Raw genomic sequence first — 24,911 nt, 5'->3', positions numbered from 1 at the left:
TGTGTTGCTCTGAATTCCTATGGCACACCAAGAGTTGTTCAATAAATAAATTCTACAAGATACAAGATACAAGATAGGTTTATTTGTCACACACACAATCATACATGGTACAATGTGCAGTGAAATTCTTTATGTCCCTGCTACCAAAAAATAAGTAAGTAAAAAATTTAAATATTGTAAAAAAGAACGCTTCCTACAATGGGATGGCTTAACAAGTTAAAAATTACACTAAAAGCGACTATATACAAACAAATCTCGGGAGCAGGTACGACAGCGGCCGACCTCACCAGCGCCATCTTGTAAGTAAGTAAGACATCATCTGGTCTCTTGAGGTCTTCTTTGCTCAGATTCTCCTTCATCCAGTTGATGTTGTGTCTTGAGCTGGACTTCTCTCAGGAAGTCACTCGGATTTTTTGTGTATTTTATTTGATAAAAGCCACACTCACTCATTTTTACATTTGAAATATAACTGCTTTTTGTCTTGGAATCAGAGCTCACTTTTTCTTGTGCATTCACTGATGTTGTTCAGCTGACATTCTCACACAGTCATCATTACACAGCTTGAATAAAACAGTGAATCCAACTGAAATGTGTACTGCAATTAAACTTTTATGTGTTAAGTTGAAAATGTGCTGAATTTAAGTGGTCTTAATTCTCCAGTCACCACTCATCAATCACAAGTTGTAAAATTTCTCAACATCAGAACACGTGATCGAAGTCTGTTAAGACAGAAAAGCCTGAATTAAAGCACAGGGAGGAGATGCACAACTTTAGTCCAGGCTAACCTTTCATCTACTGTTTGTTTCAGCCGATATACCTTCAGTGAAAGAAATTAGAGCCTGCAGACAACAGGTTAAGAGAAAGAAATTGTTGAAGAAGAGACTAGAAGAGAAAGAAAGACGGATGGGAGTGAGAGAGAGCAGAGTAAGTCTGAGAGGAAACAAAAGGCAAATCAAATGGATGGATGGAGGAAGAAGAAGGAGAACGAAAGGCAGGAGAGAGGTGAGATAAAATGTCAGGAGGGGGCAGGAGACAGAGGAGAAAGACAGGAGCAGCAGGAGATAGACAGCACATGTATGGACTGTTCACAGGTGAGGTGTGACAGTGAGGCAGCATGCACAACAGCAAGACCCTGAAACTGAAGCAGCTAAATGGAACTCAGTCACCATTCATTTGACACACTGTGGAGTAGCTCAGCCAATTTGATGAAAGAAAACCAAAAATGGCAGCTGAAAGTAACTGATAAATGGTTGGAACCACCCAACGGCTTGGACCAAAGTCAATGAAAAACAGAAGAAAGCTTGCTTTACTTTCAGTAATATCCACTTGTATATCTTGATGGTATTTAGTTCGGTTCAGTTGATCACATGATGAACACATCAGATGAACACATTTGGAACATGACAGGTGATGTCAGTTAAGAGTTTTTTTTTCTTTATGGACTTTGCTTTGTGCACTGGGACACAGTCATGCTGGAATAGAAAAGGTCCTTCCCCAAACTGTTGTCACAAAGTTGAAGCATAGCATTGTCCACAATGTCTTGGTATGCTGAAGCAATAAGCGTTCCCTTCACTGGAAGTAAGTGGCCCCTGAAAAACAGCCCCATCATACTTTTGTCTTTATAATATATTTCCTTATTTTGTTTGTTTTCTTTTTTTGTTAAATGACAACTTTCCTTTGCGCAGTGACATTGTTTTCTTTCTTGTAACTGGTTTTCTTTACCCATTTGGTGATCTGTTTGATAACATAAAATTTTTCCAGTCATTCATTCAAGAATGACATACAGAGTATAATCAATCTGAATAACTGTTTAATATCAAAGTTGTTTCATACTTCACTTTTTTAAAAAGGGGTTAGTAATTTCTTTTATGTGATGGAGCTACATACACATGTAAGTAACTAATACAAATACAACAAGCCTTTCTCTTTTAGAGACAGATTTAAAAGAGGCTGTTCAGCTGTTCTTCAGCAACTTTGCTAATAAAAGGGACCCATCTCGAGTAATGGTGGCAGGTTCGACTCTCTTTTTACGTTCACTCTCGACGCAATTTTTGAAATGATTAACTGTCTCTATTTTCTCAATTCCAACTATATAATTTATATAACACATTAACTGTATTAGTTAAAGTATTTAAACCTTGATAATCTTCCACTCTATTTTTCTATATATGCGATGGTTCTTTTTTCTCCTTTGTGCACCGTATATTGGCTATTTTAAATTTCAGGTTTTTGCGACATTTCCGGTCTCTACGGTGTCGTTTCGCTTTACGATAGTTGTGACAACCCAGAAGTGTCAACCGCTGGCTGTGGAGTTATTTTGGAAAGACAGGTGATGTTTTTCAACTTGAAGGCAATAAAAAAACGACATGACTTTAGATACAAACATTTGACGATTGTCATACTCACCTGCTGAAGGATGTGACAATAACCACGATGCGAGGAAAAACCACACATTCTCGACAGCTTACGTTCACAACATTAGCTACCGCTAAGCTAACTTAACCAGAAGCTAGCTAAAACTGTTTCTCCGTTGTCATCCTGAAGAACATGTTTTGAGCGCGTACAGATTCGATGTGACATCCTTGAATTTTTAACCTAAGCACCCTGGGTGCACTATTTAGACGCCGACTCATAGCTGGGCTTCCATCATTTAAACACACTATGTGGCTACAGCAAAGACTAAAGGGGCTGCCAGGTTTGTTATCAAGTAGCTGGGCGAGAAGACTCCTCATAGGACTGCTGATCTTCCTCATTTTCTACTGGTATCTTGGAGCAGAGCGCAGATGGAGGATTTTCGGCGGCTCTGCCATGCCGGGTGGGGCGGCAGGACAGTGCCTACAGGCTGAAATCTACAGGTGGAAGTCTCTCGTAGACAGAGGAGAGGGGATATACAGCACACCTCAGGAACAACTAGATACACCCTTTGTATCAGGTAACGGCCATATTCTAATTGACATTGACTCTAACAAACTGTGGGTAGCGTCTTCTTCACAACCCGGCTCGGCTCCGGTCCACCAGACTGAATACTCTCCGAGAATTGGCGTCCATCTCGAGGGGAAGCGGGTCGAAGTTCAAGCTACTATGCTGTGGTTCCGGAAAGGAGCCGTGCTTTCTGTCCGCTGTGCCTCACCAGCCGCCCTGCAGTCATCCCGGGACTGTGTCACCATCAGAGAGGAGTTTATCGCACACAGAAGCAGACCTAACGTCTATCTCCAGCGAATCCACATCAACAACCCGTCTGACAGGGCCGCCTCCTTGGACGTTTCCTCTGAAAATCCCTCCTTTGGTAGCAAGTTCTCCACCAGTGTGGAGAAACTGGAGGACAGAGAGATAGTGCTGTCCTCTGGCAGAGTGCCTGTGGAAAATAACCGGATGGTGCTGGTGGTAGTTGTCACCAAGAAGCTGAACAGCAGGATCCAGGTTTCTGCTAAATCAGAGTACACAGACAACATCCTGTCAGTGGTGTGGACCTCGGAGCCAATTGATTCCTCCAAGCTGGAGGAGACCTTCAGCACCCTCAAAGATGGAGCCAAAAAGGAGCTGGGGGAGCTGTTGAGAGCCAATGTGGAAGACCTGGTTTTAGATCACCAGCAGGCCTGGATGGACCTCTTCATTTCAGGTGAGCTGAGGTTGTAGCAGGCTGTGAGTTTGAAAGGAACATGCAAGCTTTTAAAAAGAGTTTAAAACTCCTACATAGAATGGGAACCAATGGCTGTCCAAAATATGTGCAAAAACATTCAAAAATCTAAAATAGCACAGCATGACATAGAGAGTGGTCAGTAAATTTGCTTAAACAAACTAATACACTGATGTGTGATTTGAAGCTCACACCTCACAATAAGAGTTAAGTTTCCTACTGATTAAACATCTGGTTGATCCAGATTGATTTATTACCGGTACTTTTGAAGACCGCGATATAACTCTGTTGAGTCATAATGTGAAATGCAGTAAAAAAACAGCCTCTGAGGTGATTTTATGGTAGGTCATGCTTACTCACATGATTTGTTTCAAGGTTACGCCGTTTTAAAGGTGTTGGTGTTTAGCAGGGTTCATACACCAGTGTTTCTGTGTGAAGCTACAACACCTTGCTGTTTGGACATGTACATATCCTGTGTAGGAGATAAATAGAGCAAAACACACCTGTGTTCACTTAGATTGCATTTAGAGAACTTTTCTTTGGTACATTTCCATTCTGAAATGAAGCAGCCTTATAAGACTGTTGCATAAATAAAATAACCAAAATTGGCAAAATTTTTATTCAGTCAAAATAAAAAATAAATCTCATTCTGTATAGCTTTTTGTATTGTTATAGATCAATTTTTTAATCTAGAAGAACAACTAAACCGACTGATGTGGAATAAAATTGTCTTTAGACTTGAAGCCACATCACATACTTTAGTGATCACATATTTAAAATAACCCTTTTGTGTGTTTTTCCAGCTGCTCAAAACTGAAATTAACTGCAACATTACCACCCTATTTATGAATATGACTGCTCCAAACAACCCTTGAACAGCGTCAGAAAACACAAATAATTTAAATATAGTTGTTTTTGTTTGTGTGGCTGCCATTTTTATACCTTTGTTATATATGAGAAATCCGTAATTTGATTTAAGCTGACGGTGTGTTTCATTTGGTCTCCTCTCACTGTAACTTCAGGAGAGAGTCAGAGAGTGAGGAAGGAAGTTGGTGAACATGACCAAATGTAACGTGAACAAAATTTCACAATTCATCGAGACAGAGCTTGCACTTTTTTTTAAGTCGATTCTTAAGCTGCTTTTGAATTGTTTTTTTTGTTTTTTTTTTGTCCAATTCTTCACTTTTTTGGTATGGCATTCTCCGTTTCTTCTGTCTCCTCTCTCTTCAATCCTTCATTTACACTCTCAAATCATAAAAAGTATGTTTCAAAAATCTGATGGTGCTTGAAGGGCTGAACTTCTGTCGCGTTTATATTTATTATTATGAGTGAATAACATGCTAATTTGCTTCGAAGTTTGAACTCAATCTCATAACTGTCATACATTAAAGCAGCAACATGCCAGGTAAAGTAGGCAGTTAAAACAACAGTAGAGGGGCTGAAAAAACAACTTCAGCATGGCTTCTTGCTTCATATCACAATATAGAAATTGTTCTCTAAAATCAGTTAAATGGTTTAAAATCACCATACTGGATTGTAGCTAAACACATTTGATTATTTTCTTCTTTTATTTGGAACTTCCATGTGAACACAAACTGCGTCACAAGACGACACTGCCCCAGATATAGCATACACACTAAGGAAGAGCTCCTGTGGTGGAAACAGTACTGCTAAAGCTCTAGTGGAGGACACACTTTGGCCATTACACGGTTTATACTGCTGTATCACAGCATGGCACTAATGTCACCCTTCAGTCACCCATTCTCCGGGGTTTCAGATAAATCCATTTCCAGCAAGGCACTTTCAAGACCAGTTTGGAGCCGCAGCATAATTCAAAACAAGCTCTGCGCGTTCAGCAGCCAGACAACTGGCTCTCAGCCAGGAAACCTGGTTTGAGACCTGCACTGACACTTTGCTGGTCTACAGACAGAACAGCTTACATCAAGGGCTGGGGATGGGGTTATTGCGACTAACTGAAACCTTGTGATTGCCACAGAAACAGAACTACTCTAGTCTGGTGTATAGTAAAATGACTCTAAAGCACAGGAAGTTCTACTCACAGTGCTCACTTTGTTCATTTATTTCATTCACTACATTCATTGACTTGAAGTCTTACTTCTAATAGAACCTCCACAACATACAGTGTGCTTTACTTTCACATGAAAAATAACAAATAAAATGTAGCTGATTTTAACTATATTTAATTTGCAGTGGTAAGTATCTGCTGGAGAGTGTCTGTGATAAAGTACTTATAGTCAGAATATGCAGGTGGACTTGGAGTTGAGGCTAAATTGTGTTTTTGGTCAGACTACTAATACCAACATCAAGAAAAACAGTTTATGGTCAAAGTTGCATTGAGCTTCTGCTTCTCTGTTCATTCAGGTGTTGAAATGAGGAAGATCACAGACTCCCACACACCATCGAGCCGTACAGTGAATACCACCCTCTACTACATCCTGTCTTCTTCAATGGCTCCCCTGCTGGATCGAAGGCTAAGCAGCGAGGAGCGCGCTCGTCTGGAGTCCAGCCTCAACTACGCCGACCATTGCTTCAGTGGCCACGCCACCATGCACGCAGAGAACCTGTGGCCCGAGCGGGTGAGCAACGCCGCTCAGATCCTCCAGCTGTTCACGCTGTGGACGCTGACTCTGCAGAAGAGAGGCTGCAAGGTGCTGGTGGCGGCCGGAGCCCATGGAGCCATGCAGGGTATGGTGCTCAGCTTTGGCGGCCTTCAGTTCACAGAGAACCACCTTCAGTTCCAGGCCGATCCGGATGTGCTGCACAACAGCTACGCCCTGAGAGGGATCCACTATAACCAGGACCTCATTAACCTGGCGGTGCTTCTGGACGCGGAAGGGAAGCCTTTTCTTCATTTGTCAGTAAAGCCGCAGGAGAAGCCGGTGAAGCTGTATGCCTGTGAGGCGGGCTGCCTCAATGAGCCGGTGGAGCTGACATCAGAGATCAAAGGTCACACCTTTCCTGTGATGGTGACCCAGCCCATAACACCACTGCTGTACATCTCCACAGACCTGCGCCACCTGCAGGACCTCCGCCACACGCTGCACCTCAAGGCCATCCTGGCCCACGAGGAGCACATGGCCAACAGGTACCCAGGACTGCCCTTCCTCTTCTGGTTCAGCGTGGCCTCGCTCATTACACTCTTCCACCTTTTCCTCTTCAAGCTCATTTACAACGAGTACTGTGGCCCCGGTGCTAAACCCCTCTTCAGGAGCAAGGTATAAACAGATGTAATGAAACATAACTGGATACAAAAAATTACAAACTGATCTTCTCTGCTCTATGGTTTTTGTTTTCTTTTGTTTTTTTTTTTTTGTTTTTATTTTATTTGATTTGTGTGGTGGCAAAGATTTCCTGTCTCTCTCTCTCTCGCCCCCCCGCCCGCCCTGTGGATGCTCTCTATGTGGGTTGGTTTCTCAGTTTTGAGTTTCACCAGCAGGTCAGCATTATAGCCTTGCACATCTCCTCTTTCCAGCCGCACAGAAGTTGATTTCACTTCTTTTATTTTGCGTTAATGGAGTTGATGGAGTTTTTATTGCAGCTCTTTTCCTCTGAGAGCCTATGAGCAATGAAAAATCTGATCTCAGTTCAAACCAACATTAGAGTAATAGCCTTCATTTCAGATCACAGACCTTGAAGTTAAAAATAATCTGTCGGTCTTATGGTGTCATTTTCGCACACCACCTGTTAGACTGCACTTCACATTTGTTGTGGAATGTAAAGCATTTGTTGATCACAGTACAAGAAAAATAAGCACAAGAGTTAATTTCTCTCAGATTAGAAAGTTATTGCCTTTCTGCATTTATACTGCGTTCATATTGCTCCGTCTAGGCATTCTTAAGGGACCATACCAGTGTTTCAGCATTCATAATCACATATACACTATCTAACTTTGCTGAAGGAACATTTTCCAAAGTGTTGTCAGTTTTTGAATTTTCTAATGTGTTTCCGAGGAAGCCTTTAACCCTCATCCATTTCACCATAGGCGAGTTTACTGAGACTTATTTGAGTTGGGTATTCTGTCACAATGGACATCATGTCTGCTTTTATTTTTGTAAAAGTTAAATTATTGCTCAGTTTGAACCTGCCACTTACAACATTTAAAGGTACCCTGACAATGTCAATCTTAATATAAGACTGGCTTTGCAGATGTGTTATAAGCAAGGTAGTGGATTAAATATGTTTATTAGACCTGAAGGATATCTGCAGTCCTGTGTTTTGTTGAGAATCACTAAATATGAACAAAATTTTAGTTGTTTACAAGAAACCTCTGTAGGGTACCTTTAACTCTGACAAAAATAAGAGCATCCCAAAGGCTCACCGATTCATGACCTAACTAAAACAAAGTTCAGTTTTCTTCTGTAATTGAAATAAAGCCGGCCACTGACTCCCTGTAGAGTAGGAAAAATCACACTTTAGAAACCTTAAACCTGAAAATGCACCATATTTTTTGTGATACTTGATGTGCGGATATTTTCAAACTCAATTTGGCTGATACTACTCATACATGGTTTTTGTAAACGTCCACCCTCCCTGGACGAAATAAGAAAATGGCAGACAGTTGTCCTGTGCAGTGAGGTATTATTAGCAGTGTTTCAGGTGTGTTCACTTTCACTTTGATCTCCACGTCATCTGTTGGATAAAATGATGACTTTGCGCTGACCCAAATTGGAATAAATCGTAAGGGGACTATCATGGCTCAGCCTATAGCAAAATGATTCTACCACCGACAGAAGCCTAAATTAGACCTTGTTGTAGTGAGGTGGTGCTACACGTTCACAATGTCTTCTGTTGTCACATAAAGCAACTACCTTTTTACAGATGTCCTTACAAAAAGAGATGTTGACCTGCAGGGCCCTAAAGAAGGTTGTGCTTGCAGGCTGTATGTTTGTCTCTGATCAGCATGGACTGTGTGATCACTTTGCCAGACATCTCTATCTGCTATTCCTCCTTTTTTTCCTGCGTTTTGATGATGTTTTATATTGAATTACTCAATTAAATTAACAAGAAATCTTTGGGTTGGCTTTGGCTCTTTACTACAGATCTGTCAAACCCTGCTGTGCCTGTATGTTTCCATTTCTCCTTGGGGCTCGGTGTGGATGGGTTGGGTCGTGGCAGTCAGTTTCCCAGCAGTTCTAATCATCACCTCTGACTTCACTAGGTCGCCAGCAAGAATGACGATGACTGCTGTGACACCAGGACTGCTGTTTGAACACAACAGTGCTTTGCACATATTCAACATGTGGTAGTGGTTCTGCTTGAGCTTTGGCAGCATGGGAGATGTTAACATGGTTGTGCTGGTGCTGAATGTCGTCTGCTGTGGAATGATACCCCCCCACTTACCTGCTGTGAGAAGATGCAGAGGGATGTAGGTTAAAACTGACTCCTGTGTCACTTTACATCAGATCAGATAGATTTGTAACCAACGCTACCATTTCTGATGAATTTGGCGATTATTTCTTTGCTTAATTATTTGGTCTATAAATTGTTAGAATGCCCATCACAATTTCCCAGAGGCCAAATTTAATCCCAGATTAATAACATGCAAGATGAAAAAAAAACAAAACAAAAAATACAGAAACTGGAATGAGTGAGTGTTCCAGTTGCAAATTTGTTTAAATAAATAATGAACAGATTATTAAAGGTGAGCATTTAAAAGTGGCTGAATTCCCTATTAAACTTATTCCCAGCTAAGCCCATTGGAATTGTGAATGCATTAGTACTAGAATAGCAGAAGCGCCCTAAACCTGCATTCTTTCTAATGAGCAGCAGCAGCTCTGCTGGTTTCAAAAAGAAGTCTGATTGTATGTAAGCTTATGAAAAAATGGACCTACTTCTTATTTGGTTCATTACCTCAGTAAATAATTTAAGGTCTCTGTTGCTTGTTTCAAATCTTCTTCAATACAGCATGATGCTCATTTTGTAAATTATAGTCAAGTTTAGAGTGAGTTAGACGATAAAGCAGGGTATGCTTTAGGGTGTGGCGACCTTTGACAAGTTGCTACCATGGTGTGCCGTTGGCTTCTCAGTCAGATCCAATCAGGAGAGAGGCGTAACAATGTATCCTACCCAGCTCTGCTCTCTTGCTTATATATGGCCACATGTAGCTTCAGATAGTCACGATAGTGATGGCCACAATGCCAATCTCAAGGCTTCATAACTGTCATCAGCAAACCAATGGGTGATGTCACAGTGGCTCTGTGCTGGATCCTCTAGTCTGCAGCCAAGGAGCAGCTACAGGGGTCTGGTAAGCTCACTTCTTTCCACACCTCTGGATTTTTTTATTTTTTATTTTTTTACTTTTTTGACTCGTGACATCATTTGAAAACACATTAAAGGCTTTATACGACTTTTCCACAGAGGTAGTAGTACTCCCAAACACATGGACAAGCATGCTGTGTGTGTGCCCCTTTAACTAACCTTTTCAAAATTTGGGATCACACATTTCAGTCTAACCCCTGTCCCCCAAGACTTAACCCAAACTTGTTTACCGATAAAGTGGAAGGTAGAGAGGTTTGTTGCATACAAGACTAAAGCCATGCTAGCAGCTCAGTGAGGCTCACAGTGATGCTGTTAAGATGCTGATGTTTACATGCTGACCACACGCAGCTCGTTGGTATGCTAATCTGCTGATTAGCACAATCCCCCAAGTTGTGGAGTGGCCTGTGACCAATGGCACGGTGTTGATACAACACTGAAAATGTAAACCAAGTGTCTGAAGAAAACTGTTCGACCAGACAGTTTGATCTCAGTGCATACACATCTTCTGTGGGCACTGCACTTTATCTGCTAAACTGACACACTGTCCCCATGCGTGAGAGGGGCCGTCCTCACTGTGGCTGGGTATAGTGACATTTCCAACAGGTCATATGGACAAATTTAGTTAACCCTGACTTCACAGATGTCATCCTTGTCTTTCACCTCTGGCTGACTGAACAAGGCTAGAATGCGTAGAATTTGATCAGTCTTAAACCAGAATAATAATAATTGCTTAAAGCAATGCACAAGAGTCTGCAAGGGTCCGCTTGAGTAAATTTCGTCATCAGAGGGTTAAGGTGTATTTCCAAATTGTGACCATGTGGACGAGACTACAACAAGCTGTATGTCCTCCAAGCAGAATCCGAAAAGAAGTACAAACAGATCTGTTATGCATTGGTGGTGCATTTGTATTGATCTGCTTGGGAGTGTATTGACAGGCTTAAATATGCTCAGAGTGCAGTAGCCCCTGTGCATAGCATTGCTCAGTCAGCCATGAGAACAACTTTGGTTTTTAGCACTTTGCATCTGCCTTTATGTTTAATCAGTTGCTGTAACACTGTACAAACTATAGCAAGTAAGTAAGTAGTAAGTAATTTCTTAGATGTGGGAATACTGTGAGATTATTAAGAAAGCCAACATGTTAAGAAACATAAGGAGTCAGACGATAAACAAAAGTTACTTGGGAGAGAAAACAAAGACCAATGTTAAAATGATGAAAATAACACCAAGCAGTGAAAATCTGTATTCTGTTAAAGGTCCAGTGTATACGTTTTAGGGTGATCTTTTTTTTAAAAAAAATGGATCGCTCTGTCCACTGTGAACTTGAACTCATCTGAACTGATTTATGGAAATGAGAATTGATAATGGCAGGCTTTCTGTGTATATATTCTCACTGGCTGTTCTGCTTGGTTCTCAGATTTGAAATAAATGCACAATACACATTTTTATTCTTTCCCATTTTGATAAATTGGATTATTCAACATAATTCTAAAAACAAAACAAAACACCTTATTAAATGCTCATCAGGTACGATTTTTGGTTCTTGTACATTATTAGCCTGTCAGTGTATGTGATTTATAAGTTCTTTCTGATTCATTATATTTGAGGATTGTTCATCTTTTTCATTTTGTGTTTGTGGGTTTTATCCTCCTTTTCATGTGAACTACTGTGTGTGCCTTAATGAAGAAAGAAGTTAATTTATTGGCCACAGCCACAATCAGATCAGATTGTACTTGAATGATTTGTTATCATGTAAAATTGAAGTCAGTTCTTTAATTTTATCTCACTTAAGTGGAAATAAATTACAGAATTATTGTGAGAAAAGTATGTCTTTCTTCTTTCATACATTTATGGCTTTAGAACAGCATTGTTTTATTTTATTGTTTAAGCAGGTGGGGTCTGGAGTGTACCACTGGAATAATTATAGTCTTTTATTTTTTTAAATAAAGTGACAAACCCACAGAACAGATCAGCATCACAGAGCACACACACAGAGTTCATGACGACCTGGTGACGTATGGAGCATTTAGCAGCTAAAGAGACAAACTGTTTTCCTTAAGCTTCCGTCAAGTGGACACAACACGGCTCCAAATGAATGCTAATGCTGTGTATCTGCTGTAAATACACTGTTTGGTTTCTAATGATAATAATAGTGTGATGTTAGTCTTGTGTTTACAGCTTGTTGCCCCCAAGTAGCCTATAAAATATTGCATTAAAAAAACAGTTAATGTTGGCCTGGCTGAGCAATAAACAGCTGTCCAACCTCAGCAGTGCTGCTGCTCTTCTGACTTCACTTTTAGGTGGCACGAAATGCACGTCATGAAATTATCAAGAAAAATCTTTGAATTAAAGGTTCAGCGCATACAATTTAGGGGGATCTATCAGCAGAAAAAATAAAATATTCAAAATTATGTTTTCATCAGTGTATAATCATATTAGGATTATTATGATGCATCTTCAGGTTTTCTTTCAAGAAACATCCAGCTGGGATTTTCAATCAAACATTGAGGCCACAGTGCTTTATGATGTTGTAGAGTGCTGTAAATTCTCTCTAAATAAATCTCCAATCATCATGAAAAATAATTGAGATCATGGTGGGTGAAGTGTGATAAATTTCAAAATTTTATCGGAAAACACTATTTTTTTTTTTTTTTGCTTTATTTTGAATTGTATCCTCATGCTATTGCAGTCAACAGGAAATAAAGAACGTTTAAACGTCAATTCAGCACATACTGAGTGATGAATCTTTGTCTTCACAACAGATTTTTTTTTTTTTTTTTTACATTAGTTTAAAATCTGCGTTCAAATGCAGGCCTGGAGACTGCAGGTCATCTGTGCCTCCTCACTGGACAGACAAGTCTTGGTATCTAAGTGTGGGTTTGAGCCCTGCATGTTTCAGCTGTTCCAACGCACCCCAATTCAAATGATCAGCTTGTCATCCAGCTCGGCAGAAGCCTGACCATGAGGCATTCATTTGAATCAGGTGTGGTGGATCAATGAAACACGTAAATCATGCAGGGCAGGAGATCCCAGGACCAGGACTGAGTAACACTTAATTACAGACACAGGATATCAAAGACATATTTAATAAGGGGCGGCACGGTGGTGCAGTGGTTAGCACTGTCGCCTCATAGCAAGAGGGTTCCAGGTTCGAATCCCGGTCTGGGCCCTTCTATGTGGAGCCTGCATGGGTTTTCTCCGGGTACTCTGGCTTCCTCCCACAATACCAAAAACATGCACATTAGGTTAGTTGGCTACTCTAAATTGCCCCTAGGTGTGAGTGTGAGAGTGTGTGGTTGTCTGTCTTTGTGTGTTGGCCCTGCGATTGACTGGCGACCAGTCCAGGGTGAACCCCGCCTCTCGCCCGTAGCCAGCTGGGATAGGCTCCAGCTCCCCCGCGACCCTGATGGATAAGCAGTATAGAAAATAAATGGATGGATGGCAACTTTAATAAGTTGTAAATATTTACCATCCAGGCTGTTCTGCTGATAGATTCATGTATTTGTCATAACCATGGGTGAAGCCACCTCATAATTTGCTCAGCTGAGATGATTTTGTCACACACAACTTATTCACAACTGCCAGTAAACAAACCAGATTTATTCCACAATAAGACACTGTGAACAAACAACACCCCTGCTAACAAAGGGACAGCGAAGCAAATTATAAACTGTGTGAGGTAACAGGTCTCAGTAGTTTTGCAATACAACTACTCGAAACTACGATGGGTTAAAATAACGACACGAGAACCTTATTTTTCATGATATTGATGAATTTCCTGCAGCCTTTACAGAAATAGATGAATTTGGAATACAATTTTTGAAACATTTGATGGTATTTGTAGTAAGAAAAACAAAACAAAACGGGACATCATTACTGGGTACCTCAGCTTTAACACAGCAGTTCAGCAGAAAAACTTGTGACTTTGGTATACGTGTAATAAAACAATAGAAACTATCCATAGCTTTGACACTTATTAATGTTTCAAGCCTGAATTATGTTTCTGCATCAAGATGTCACTGTAGGCACTTCTGGCAGTCACTCCCTGTGTGCATGGTGTCTGCCATTTTAGTGTTTCAGCTGTGATATTACAGTGATAAGAAGAACTTCCTTTTTGTGTCCCACAGTGGGGACATTTGTGTAATCAGGCAGTGTGAAAGATGAGAAAATCCTCATCTGCATTCATCTCTAGTTTCTGATACACAGCTGTACCACTGCGGGTGAACGTGACGTCTGCATTAACACGGCTTTGCTACATGGAAGAAAAAAAAATAACGTGTCCACAATCAACAAGCATGACATGAAGGGAAAACAAATATACATCGCCTGAACAAATGACAGAATCAAATCACCTTCTCATAAAAGTTCCCTCACAAACTATTACACAAAGATGCTGGATCCTCTCACATTACATACGGCTTCATCTCCTGGACAGACACACGCTGTGACACAGAAGTATAAATCAGCCTCGACCCAGAAAACAGTTTTAACGCAACACGAGGTTCATATTATGGTCATCATATTTAACAGTGTTTGTTCTCAGTGTGCCGTTGTGTCCAGAACATCTGTTTTGATGCAGGAATGTCATCTCTGGGATCTTTCAGTCACATGCACACACACGCTTCACAGAAAACTGAGGTCAACACACACACACACCAACTGTTTCTCAAAGTCAAGTAAGTTTCCTTGGTAGGTCGGGTCCTTCCAAGTCAGGTCCTAGAGAGGCTAGGCAAGACTCCTTATTAGCATGCAGAAAATATGTGTTTGGGAACAGGACAGTGTGTGTCACTGAGACCCAGAAAGCATTGTGTGCATAGCTGACAGGTGATGGCAATAACCCTGTTTGCAATTTGTCAGTCAAAAGACTGCAGGAACTTTCTGTGTGCCAAGGACACATACAGGCATCTGTGAAAAATCTCAGTGTGAACTGAAGGACTAATCCTTTTCTGAATTTGAAGGATCCTGGACATTGGAACACTCCTTTGGCGATATCTGATGACCTTGAAATTCAGCCGTTTGAGGGTCCCTCTTTGAATTTGAGGCACAATCTCTATGTACAATCAAAGATGGCACAAGATTTCTTTTTCCCTCACTGATTGTACATGGAAGAGTTCAATGGAAGAGTCATTTCTTGGTCAGAGTAAGAGCATTTTTTTGTTTCACTGCTGCTGTCTTTTGCTCATGAGCTCATCTAGGAGCTGACAGATAAAGTATGACCGGAATAGGTAGAGTAAGCTCTGGAGCAGAGCTAAGACCTGGATTATACTCCCAATGGATTCAGAGAACTGTGGACACCAGACACATAGTAGTTCTGTTTATATGACTTCCTGCAGTACGCTTGGAGGACACGTTTCAAACGTGTGCACTGGATTAGAGCCTACATGAAGATGCTGACATGCTGATGACTCCCATATGTTTAAAAAAAAAAACAAAAACAGAACAAAGATCAAATGTTTAGAAAACAAAAACAATCTTATTTTGACTTTTTGTTTAACTAAATGTCCATAAAGTCCATTTTTATTTCTACCCAAATGCTGCCACCTTGTGGTACATAGACGACATAACAAAAGGAAACACTCGACTCCCCTCTGAGCCTCAGACATGCCAGCAAAGTGATAGCACTGATAACACACATGGGAGAATGCTGCTCTCGCAGAGCTGGGGAAACGAGGGTGTGAACACTGAACGTTACACCACGCTGACTTCCATGTTTGACCTTCCATTTGCATCTAATTACTTCCCACATGCAGTGCACTTTGCCTTGATGCTTTCTTTTTTTTAAAGTGAAACCACACTTTTGAGCACTTACCATCTCTCACACCGACTGTCCCGTCAGCCATGCAGTCTTGTATGGAAACAAACTGGCATGCTGTTCTGTTGATGCAGGGAGTAGACAAGTCCTGAAAGACAGCCACGTTCTCGCCCATGTGGCATTTGTTTGCAGCAATGAAGGGTTAAGAGTTTTGAAACCGATAAATAGAACTGAAATTCAAATTTTTGCATTGCATTTTGGATTCGGTTCTAAACTGGAACTGGATGTTGGTTCTCAGCCCTGCTCTTCGCACATCCTCTCTTGAAATTCAGTGTCCAAGCAGTGCCAGAGTGAAGTTTTCAGTGTAAAAAGTGAGCCAACAGTCCCAGCTGATGTCCTCAGGTTCTGCAGGCCATAAAACAATTCTGGGCCCGGTACCTGAACTCAAAGTCAACATGTGTGATCCTGAGCACATTGTGTTTTTATCCAGTCACAGCAGAACTGTTCTTGAGAGCAGTGTGTGAGAGTGTGTGTGTGTGTGTGTCAGGGGTGAGAAGGGCTATGAGTCTTTGAGCATACTGATCTGGGCAAAGATCTTGAGCGCAGGGCCCAGTTTGATGTTCATGGTTCCCATGAGATGGTCCTCCTTCAGCAGCAGCAGGGCCTGTCCATCGATCTCCTGAGAACGGAACTCCTCAGCTATCTCCAGACAACCTGCCGCCACACACCACCAACAGTCAGCTAACTACACTCATTTTTGTCACCACAACTTTCTCCACGACTGCCATTAGAATAATCTGTATCTGTCTAGATAATATAACATGTAACCCTTTTTGCAAGCAAAACTGTGTTAATATTTGTTTTTTTTACTCTAAATTAATTTTTGTTATTTTTTTTAACAGTCTTTTCAGATTCATCATAAAACATTTTGTCATGTTCAATAACAGCTGGTACAGAATTATGGATTATAGAAGTGCCTCTCAAACTACCCTGGACTATACTTAAAGCTACACCTAATTAATTACTAATTGTGCTCCATGGAAAACCTTTGCGCAGGTTATGTTGATTAGTGCTACATTTAGGTTCAATTAGGAAAATTCACAGTGATGTTTGAGAAAAGCTCTGAAAAGCAGGTAGCAAGAAGAACTCCATTTATAAAATCAGAGACCCTTTAACAATATAAAATAATATAATATAATAACCCAATTGGAAGCAACTGATGAAACACTTGAAACACATCACACGTCCCTCTACAGTTAAGCAAACCAAGCTACAAAACAAATGGTGAGACAGCTTCTAAATTCATTAGAACTAAGCAAAGAGTATGACAGCAATCTTGCTTCTGAAACACATAAGGTCCTCGCACGTTACTTGATCAGTAATCCATCATTTCTTGTCACCTGAAGACTGTCATTATCAGTAGCAAAGGTGCCAGCAAGACTCTGCACAACATTTGGAAGAGAACAAAAGTCACACTGTAACAGCTGAGGCAGCACCCACCAGGCAGAGAGGAGATGAACTCATAGACGTCCTCAATGTTCCACCGGCCAGGGTCGCTGGGCAGGAAGCTGTAGGGCAACAGGGACAGCTCAGAGCCTCGCGCCGCAGGCATCTGCTGGTTGGCCAACAGGGGGGACAGGGGTCTTTTGTAGCCAGACAAGTCTGAACACTGACTGGACTCTCCCTGCGCAGGGTGGACTGAGTGACCAGAGGACAGAGCGGACGCAGCAGGCTTCTGCACTGAGGCTGTAGCCTGTCATTAAATACAACACTTCTGTCAAAGACAAACATCCAACTAACAATATCTGACATGACGACGTATTGCATGTTTTGTGTGTTGCATACTTAGGGAAGTTATATGTCAATTTCACCAAGTTAAAGAATCCTTGCACCAAAAAACAAATAGAAAGCCACATTCCTCACCTTTTTTTTAGACTCTAAACTGTTTTTGTGGTTTCCATTCAGTGCTTTTTGTTTCTTCATGTTCTCCAGGGTGGTTTTGCGGTTTGGGAAGAGGCCCATTCTCTTTGTGCATCCCACATTGTAGCTAGAAAGAAAGAAAGTTAACGTGGTAAGCTGAAACGTGTACGAAGTGGCATGCTCAACTCGGAAGTCTTCAGAGTTAAATTGGTGCCACTGTAAAAAAAAAAGAAAAGAACATCACAAAATAGTCTTCAGCAGAGGTAGATTTCAGTGGCCCTCAAATGATAACACTGAAGATACCACATTAATTCTATTAAATGTCATTCAACAAAAACAATGATTATTATTATTAATAATTTAATTGGGGTTCATGTCTTAGAACAGACAAGACTTGACAAGACATGTCTGTTCCATGTCTGTCCCCTCCCCGCAAGGACTGTCTGGCTGTGCAGGCTGATGATACTGAAAAAGCTGCAAGGAGCAACCGCAGGTCAAGCCATCATCCTGTTCCACACAAGCATGTTGTGAATGGGTGCTGCACTTGTTAAGAAAATAGGGAGACAGTAATGTCCTGGCCTTACCGTTTGGCACACACTGTAGAACAGAACCTCTTGGACCTTTTAAAGATGTAAGCGAAGTCCACTTTGCCACACAGCTCACAGGTCAGCATGGGCTCCTGCTGGGTCTTCAACTCTGAGGAACACACAGGTCACGCTGTCATTATGTCATCATCTCATGGATGAGGTCACACATAAAAGAGGCCAAAACGACTTCACTGAGCACCTGAGGGCGTCTTTATGCTGCAAACTAAGTGCTTCTGTGATTGTCTTACAGGTTGGGGCAGATAACTCTTGTAGTTTTCTAAAACTTCAGACGGTAATTGGACCAGTTTGAAATAGTGTAAAAGTATGTACGAATTTCACTCTAAACTCTTTTCACTCTACATAAATCTACTTGTCTCACTTATTTTCCATGTACATCTGAGTGCAACGAATGTTTTCAAGGAGTATACTCTCCTATGTCCGTTTGTTCTATACTTTGTGTCTGTAGGAACTATTTTCTTTCTGTATCACTGCGCAGAAGGAAGCTTACATCTACTCATGGATGAGAGGCTAGATAACTACACCAGCAAATGTTACAGCTTAGTCGAGGAGGACACCATTAATGTTTACATCCCTCCTTGACAGAGATTTCCTCCCCGAAATACACGAGACTGCTCACAACAAGGTCCACAGATTACCTTGAGAAACTCAGTCATGATTTCTGGAAAAAGAAATTGTTGTTGAGCTTTTATTTATGTATTTTTTGCCACTTTGTGTCATCAAGTTCCATTATACATGAGAGGAGGCAAGAGGAAAAATATGTATTTTGGATTTTGGGAGACCCCTCTTAAAACTTGAGAAGACAAAAAAATTGTAGTTAGATTAGAATGAATAGGATCATTTTAGCCTGATGAAGATATTAGTCTGGACCAGACCTGGGCACAAAGGGCCGGTGTGGCTGCGGGTTTTTGCTCCAACCAACCAAGAGCACACAGTTTGACCAATCAACTGTCTGAAGACTGAGATCAGTTGATTAAATGAGTCAAGTCTGGTGTGCTGCTGCTTGGTTGGAAAAAAAACCTGCAGCCACACCGGCCCTTTGTGGAACAGTTTGCCCAGGTCTGGTCTGGACTGTGCAGCATTTAAAGAACAGGGTCCCACATGCCTCGCGGAGGTATCCGGCATCCATGGATGGCACTGAAGGCATGTTTAACTAGGAGACCTCAGGGCAGATCCAGTTCACCGGAAGGATTATATATCCTATCCGGCTGAGGAACACCTCGGGGTTACCCAGGATGAGCTACAGGAAGTGAAGGTGGAGAAGAACATCTGGGCTACCTTGCTAACTATGCTGCCATTTCAAACCTGATAAGTGTTGAAAAATAGATGGACAGGTTGATGTTGGTACCAAAACCTACACACCTCTCCCTCCGCACTGTCTAACATCATGTGTAGAGAGTCTCAGTAATGAATAACATTATGCAATCTAATGTAAACGCATCACATGCAAAATATGCTGAGAAGGTGCAGCCCTGTAACAAAACAAAGTCTGTGTCTTGAGTGTTGTTTTCGAACACTGAGAGAAGAGAACCTAAATCATAAGAACTTTACCTTTTGCTGACAGGCCGTCCATCTTTGAGTCTGCTGTGTGTCTCCTAAGGCTTTCGATTGAGAAAGATGGACGTTCCACCTGCAGACAAAGACATACTACACATTACTGCAGCTGATAACATCACAAAAGACTGAAATTTATCACAGTGTAACGCTGTAAGAACTGGAGCTATTATACTTTTATCTTTAGTTCCTTATTAATTTTTGTTTTCAACTCAGTTACTTTCACTTAGTTTCCAAAGTGGATTTGCTTATTTCAATTTTGTTTCTATTGTTTAAAAATATTTTGTTTTGTTTTAGAAGTTTTCATGAGTTTCACTGTTTAGCAACTGACCGATGCTTCGTCATGCCAAATGGATGAAGTCTTAAGCTGACAACATGGTCTGTCTATTCCGTCTAAACCAAAACCTCTAGAATACTAGAAGTTGTGTTTGGCTTTATCACAATGTCTGCCTCAGTGATTTTCTTCCTCTCTGTCCCAATCCCAACTGCAAGTACCGTTGTGGTCCACTAATGCCCTATAGAAACTTCTCCCTTTCTGGACTGGTCTGGTGTATGACTTACTGTTTTTAATCTATGATAAAACAGCCATTATTGAAGAAAAGAAAGACGCTGAGGTGACCATATCAGATGACTCAAAAATTATGAACTACCTCCGTCACATACATTTGGGTCCTTCCCCTGCTTCACTCACATTGTCAAACAGTGGGTGCCACTGGCATCAGTGCTTGGATGAGGACTGAGAGAAACTCAACTCAGTTAGCTGATGTTTGACTATGGTTAAGTTGCAAAGCATCAATGTCCATTAAACAAATTACTTTGGAGGGAGGCAGTTTTCTGTTGCATCTGAATCCAATTTATTTAATCTACTTCAACACCATAATATACCAGAGACCAAACAAAATGACTGTTTTGCTTTGTGTGAACATTGTGCCTAAATATCCGTTTAATCCTCCATCAATCTTGTTTGCCTGATCTTCGCAGTTCATCACTAACACATAGTTTATCAGACAGAGTCATTTAACAGGACCTGCACCGCTAGCTGAGCCTAACTAGCTCACAGCAGCAACAGTTGGAGCAGCAGCAGTTAGCAGTTACTTCAGCAACAAGTAAAGCTAAAATCTATCAATAAGGAAAGTCTGTAAATCACGGACAGTTAAGGTACAACAGCTGGGGGACATCAGAGAGAAACAATATTTCCTCCATAAAATATGATGACATCAGAGACCAGAGGGGTATATTACAAAACAAGCTTGATATAGCAAGTCTTTCTTTGCGTGAATTGGCTTGACAAAAGCCCAGTCAGATAAAATGAGTATCATGGTGCTTATCAGCTTTGTTATCGCAGACTTTCTGCTTCAGGCATTTGAAGCATCACTTGACTCTGCACAAAAAGGACCAATCGCATGGCCCTTACTTCAGAGTAGGGGAACAGGTTGTTGTAATGGAGAGCTACAGGTAACAATGACAGCAGCACTGTTGATGCACAGAAGGTAAGAGAGGATTGCCGACAGAAAAATTACTCACGTAAATTCATGAGTCAATATATTTATTTCACCCCTCAGTGCTCTCCCACTGCCTCCTGTTTATTTTTAATGTGGCAGCTGCACACTGTAAAGCTCTTAAATTTTAAACTTAATACAGCAGATTTAAATAGGATACTCAAGAACTGAATTCCGGTCTGACACTATCCAATACTTTAGTTTTAGAGCCTTGATTTAATATTATCTGTGATAAATACCTATAGAGTTATCGATTTTCAATCAGTCTTTTAGCTGCAATGGCACAAGCGTAAAACGCACTTTGCAGGACCAAGAATAAAATCGTGATCAAAGTGCTCTATATTTGCTGCGTCTTCCATCATTCTTTAAGTACATGGATGAAATGTTGTAGAAGTTTAGGTGTTAATGTTACCTGAAGCAAATGAGAGCTCTTGTTTTTGTTATTTTTTTTTTTTTTCAGGTATCGCCAACTGAATACATGGAGGTTCCCGTGGCAACAAATCACAGCACGATGCATACAGCTTGCACTGCTCTACTGTAATTACGTGACTTTGTTCAGTGACGTTATTGATGTATGTCTCAGAAAGTTTGCATACACAATGCACTGCCTCAGCTGAGAACCTACATCGCTCACAGGGAAAGAATCGTTGAAAGGAAAGCGCTGTTTATAGCCATTTTAATCTGAAACTCTGAACCTAACCTCCTCCTCCTCCTCCTCCTCCTCCTCCAGGCTAGGTGTGCAGCACAAGTTACCATGGAGTTCTAATAACTAAACTAACTAAAAAGAGAGCCACACATATCAGTAACATGACTGATTGATCAACAGATCCCTCTTTAACAAAACCCAAGATCGCCGATAAGTGTTGTTTCTGAATTACCTGCCAAAATAAGCAAGTGACTCCAAAGTCTTACTGTCCCTGTCATATAAGGATCGAATAGTGTGTCTGTGCATGAGTGACCTTCCAGACACATGCAGAGTTCTGGTACTCACAGGGAAAGGTTCAGCACCCTCCTGGATAACGAAACCTTCTATCAAATGGGTGAGGATGTGGGACTTGACTAGGGCCTGGGCTGGTTTGCTCTCTCCACTGTGCTGGCTGCTGTTAGTGTTTCCATTCCCAGAGGTCATGACTGGAGCAATGGCCGCCCCTCACCTGTCAACATAAGCAGCATGGCAAACTCAACAAGCGCTGCTCACTTGGACTCGGCCCCCGACAGCTGCTGTTCATATACATAAAGAATGCGAGGCCCAGATCACTTGCACATGGCTATTTAATGTTGCCCAATGTTTTCGCAAAAGTTGACAGCGTTACGATAATTTTGATTGACATGACAGGTGTTGACTCATTAAGAAACTCTTTTGAATTTGCCATAGATATTCCACTCAAGCATCACTTTTTTTTTTTTTAAATTAAATGACTACTTTTGTAATTTGTTGATTTTACTTATTTAATCATTTTGTTGCATTATTTCAATACAGGGGGATTCAGATCCACAGGCGGTTTTAAATTATTCCGATGAAAAGAGTGCCTCCTAATGTATCACATTCCGTTTTGAGTCGTATTTTATCACTTGTACTTTTGTTTTGAAAAGTAAGACAACCTTGAATTGCCAGATTAAAGAATGCAATTTGGTGTGACAACCGCTACAAAGGATCAGCCCGTTAGCCTAACGAGGACTTGTGTGCAGGCTACACTGCTTTCATCGAAACACGTCAGTTTAATATCAAGCCCCGATTATCAGCGTGTATGGTATTTACTGAATCAGCCATCTCTACTTTCCCTCGCAACGTTAAGACTGTCGGCAAATTAACCTACGGAGTTGGCTGACCTATTAAAGAATTATGGCTTAAACGTTAATAAGACAGTTAAATACAAACTCGCTCTCGAAGAAAAAGCTTCTCTGTTTCCTTGTTTGAGTCTAAATTGCACAAATCAAATTTCAATGAAGATTATGGGAACCAAACTCTCTTTCAATACTTTAATTACCTGCTAATATCATATGCTGCGTAATCTTAAAGCTAGCCTTGTATCTAATAATTTAGCCAAGTGGCTCCAGTGATTTGCTAGTTCAATATGTGAATGAATGAAATTAGCGTGCAAGGCATTAAAAGCCACCTTTCCATGCCACTCCTTAAAAACAAAATAAAAAAAAACACAGAGTAGTTGGCTTAAACTTACTTTAACAGTCGGAAACCACCTCTGAGTACGTTAGAAAACAGGCGCTCCGCTCAGTAACAATGGTAGAGGGAAGAAAAGCTCTTTGTCCAACGGCTCCAAACAACGCTTTCATTTACTTGCACTCCCTCCGCCACAACGGCGAGGAGCAAGTCGGCCACTTGAAACACTTGTAGATATTAAACCAGCTAAACGAGACGCGGATGGACACACCACGCTACACGAGGACACGCAAAGTTAGCAAGTGATTCATATCCTCACTCTGTTCCGACTTTATTCGAGCTGCAGACGCTACAATACTGTGTGCGCGTGCCTGATGACCAAGCCACAGAGATTCACACGAAGGACTTCCGGGACCGACCATCAAAATTAAAGCTATAGCTAATAAAATTGTTTCTTACAAAATATGATTCCTACAGCACTTTATAGCCATATAGTGTTGTAAGTTTATGCTTGACTTTTGTTTCACAAAAAGACCCACGCTTTGACCCCCAACTCCTGCTTAGCTGTCATGATGACCCGGAGATGCGGTTGAAAACACAAAACAAAGAAAGTGCATATTTACTTTTCCTTCTGTCAAACCATTGTTTCTATGACACAAATAAACCACTAAACTCCATCCTACGTGGCAGATGGTGAGGTGCAGTAGAAGGCTCAGGAAAAAGCTAGTAGTTTATTTCCAAAATTTCCACCAGGGAATCCTACACTAGTCCTGGTCTTCCAGTATCATGCATTTATTCTGGAGTGCATAGGTTAGTACGGGTATTGTGGCTACGAACGTTGACTAGCTTTACACTATTTTTAGTAGTCCAGTAGTAGTGTAGTGAATGGGAAATAGAAACATGAGGGCCACCAGGATGTTCAGTCTGCGCAGAGTTCTGAACGCAACTCTGTGCCTTCAGTTATCCATTTATCCCGGGACAATGGGAGGAGCTTTTAATAGAGTATAATACTGCCTTCCTACTGAGTGGGAACTAAAGAGCCATACAGAAATCAGGACTGAGGACACTGTTCAGTTTCGCTTTTTGACCAATACATTTAGTCCTTTAAGCAGGTGGACACTTTTAATTAGGCTTTAAAAAAAGTTAATGATAAGTGCCATTAGGAAAGTGAAAGTCAGCTTTGAATTGACAAAAAGCACATAAGGGACAGCATTTGAATGTTACCAAATCAGAACATAAAAAAGATTAAAACCCCCTGGCAGAGGTGGAAGACGCAGCGCTTCAGTGCTGACGTCCTCTTCTATGTCAGCGAATACAGCTTATATCAACCTCACTAGTGGAGTTACTGTACCATGACACTGGTCATAATGCAATGTTTAAAATAATAATAATAATAAAATAATAACTGTCTGTCTAACAGCATAATTCTTAACCATTGATTTCCACATTACAATGACCGTAATGTAGATACAGCACCATACAACAGATGCCACTGTTCTTTGCAATAACAACAACGTCTAAATGGTCTGGGTGAATACTCGGTCCTGAT

The 24,911-nt window shown here is 41.0% G+C and overlaps 2 protein-coding genes across 3 annotated transcripts; one reads left to right on the top strand and one right to left on the bottom strand.

Annotated features, from left to right (window-relative positions):
* Window positions 1–2,249: 2,249 nt before the first annotated feature.
* kiaa2013 (KIAA2013 ortholog) lies at window positions 2,250–9,232 on the top strand. Its single transcript, XM_046397972.1, has 3 exons — window positions 2,250–3,619; window positions 6,020–6,873; window positions 8,817–9,232. Exons 1-3 carry the CDS (start codon window positions 2,662–2,664, stop codon window positions 8,865–8,867), a joined length of 1,863 nt encoding a protein of 620 aa, XP_046253928.1. The 5' UTR covers window positions 2,250–2,661; the 3' UTR covers window positions 8,868–9,232.
* Window positions 9,233–13,492: 4,260 nt separating this feature from the next.
* LOC124063902 (polyhomeotic-like protein 2) lies at window positions 13,493–23,756 on the bottom strand. Of its 2 annotated transcripts, XR_006844169.1 has the most exons (8): window positions 23,424–23,756; window positions 22,235–22,397; window positions 19,742–19,820; window positions 18,170–18,281; window positions 17,589–17,712; window positions 17,166–17,418; window positions 15,723–16,379; window positions 13,493–14,629 (listed from the first exon to the last, which is right to left on the bottom strand). XR_006844169.1 is itself a non-coding variant. In XM_046398025.1 (7 exons), exons 2-7 carry the CDS (start codon window positions 22,370–22,372, stop codon window positions 16,225–16,227), a joined length of 861 nt encoding a protein of 286 aa, XP_046253981.1. In that variant the 5' UTR covers window positions 22,373–22,397; window positions 23,424–23,756; the 3' UTR covers window positions 13,493–16,224. The 2 variants fall into 2 exon arrangements, 1 of the variants encoding a protein (XP_046253981.1); XM_046398025.1 differs by having other exon boundaries at window positions 13,493–16,379.
* Window positions 23,757–24,911: the final 1,155 nt, after the last annotated feature.

The sequence above is a fragment of the Scatophagus argus genome, chromosome 8 (assembly GCF_020382885.2).
Source record: "Scatophagus argus isolate fScaArg1 chromosome 8, fScaArg1.pri, whole genome shotgun sequence".
Lineage (NCBI taxonomy): Eukaryota > Metazoa > Chordata > Actinopteri > Scatophagidae > Scatophagus > Scatophagus argus.
This window is presented reverse-complemented; position numbering and strand designations above follow the sequence as displayed.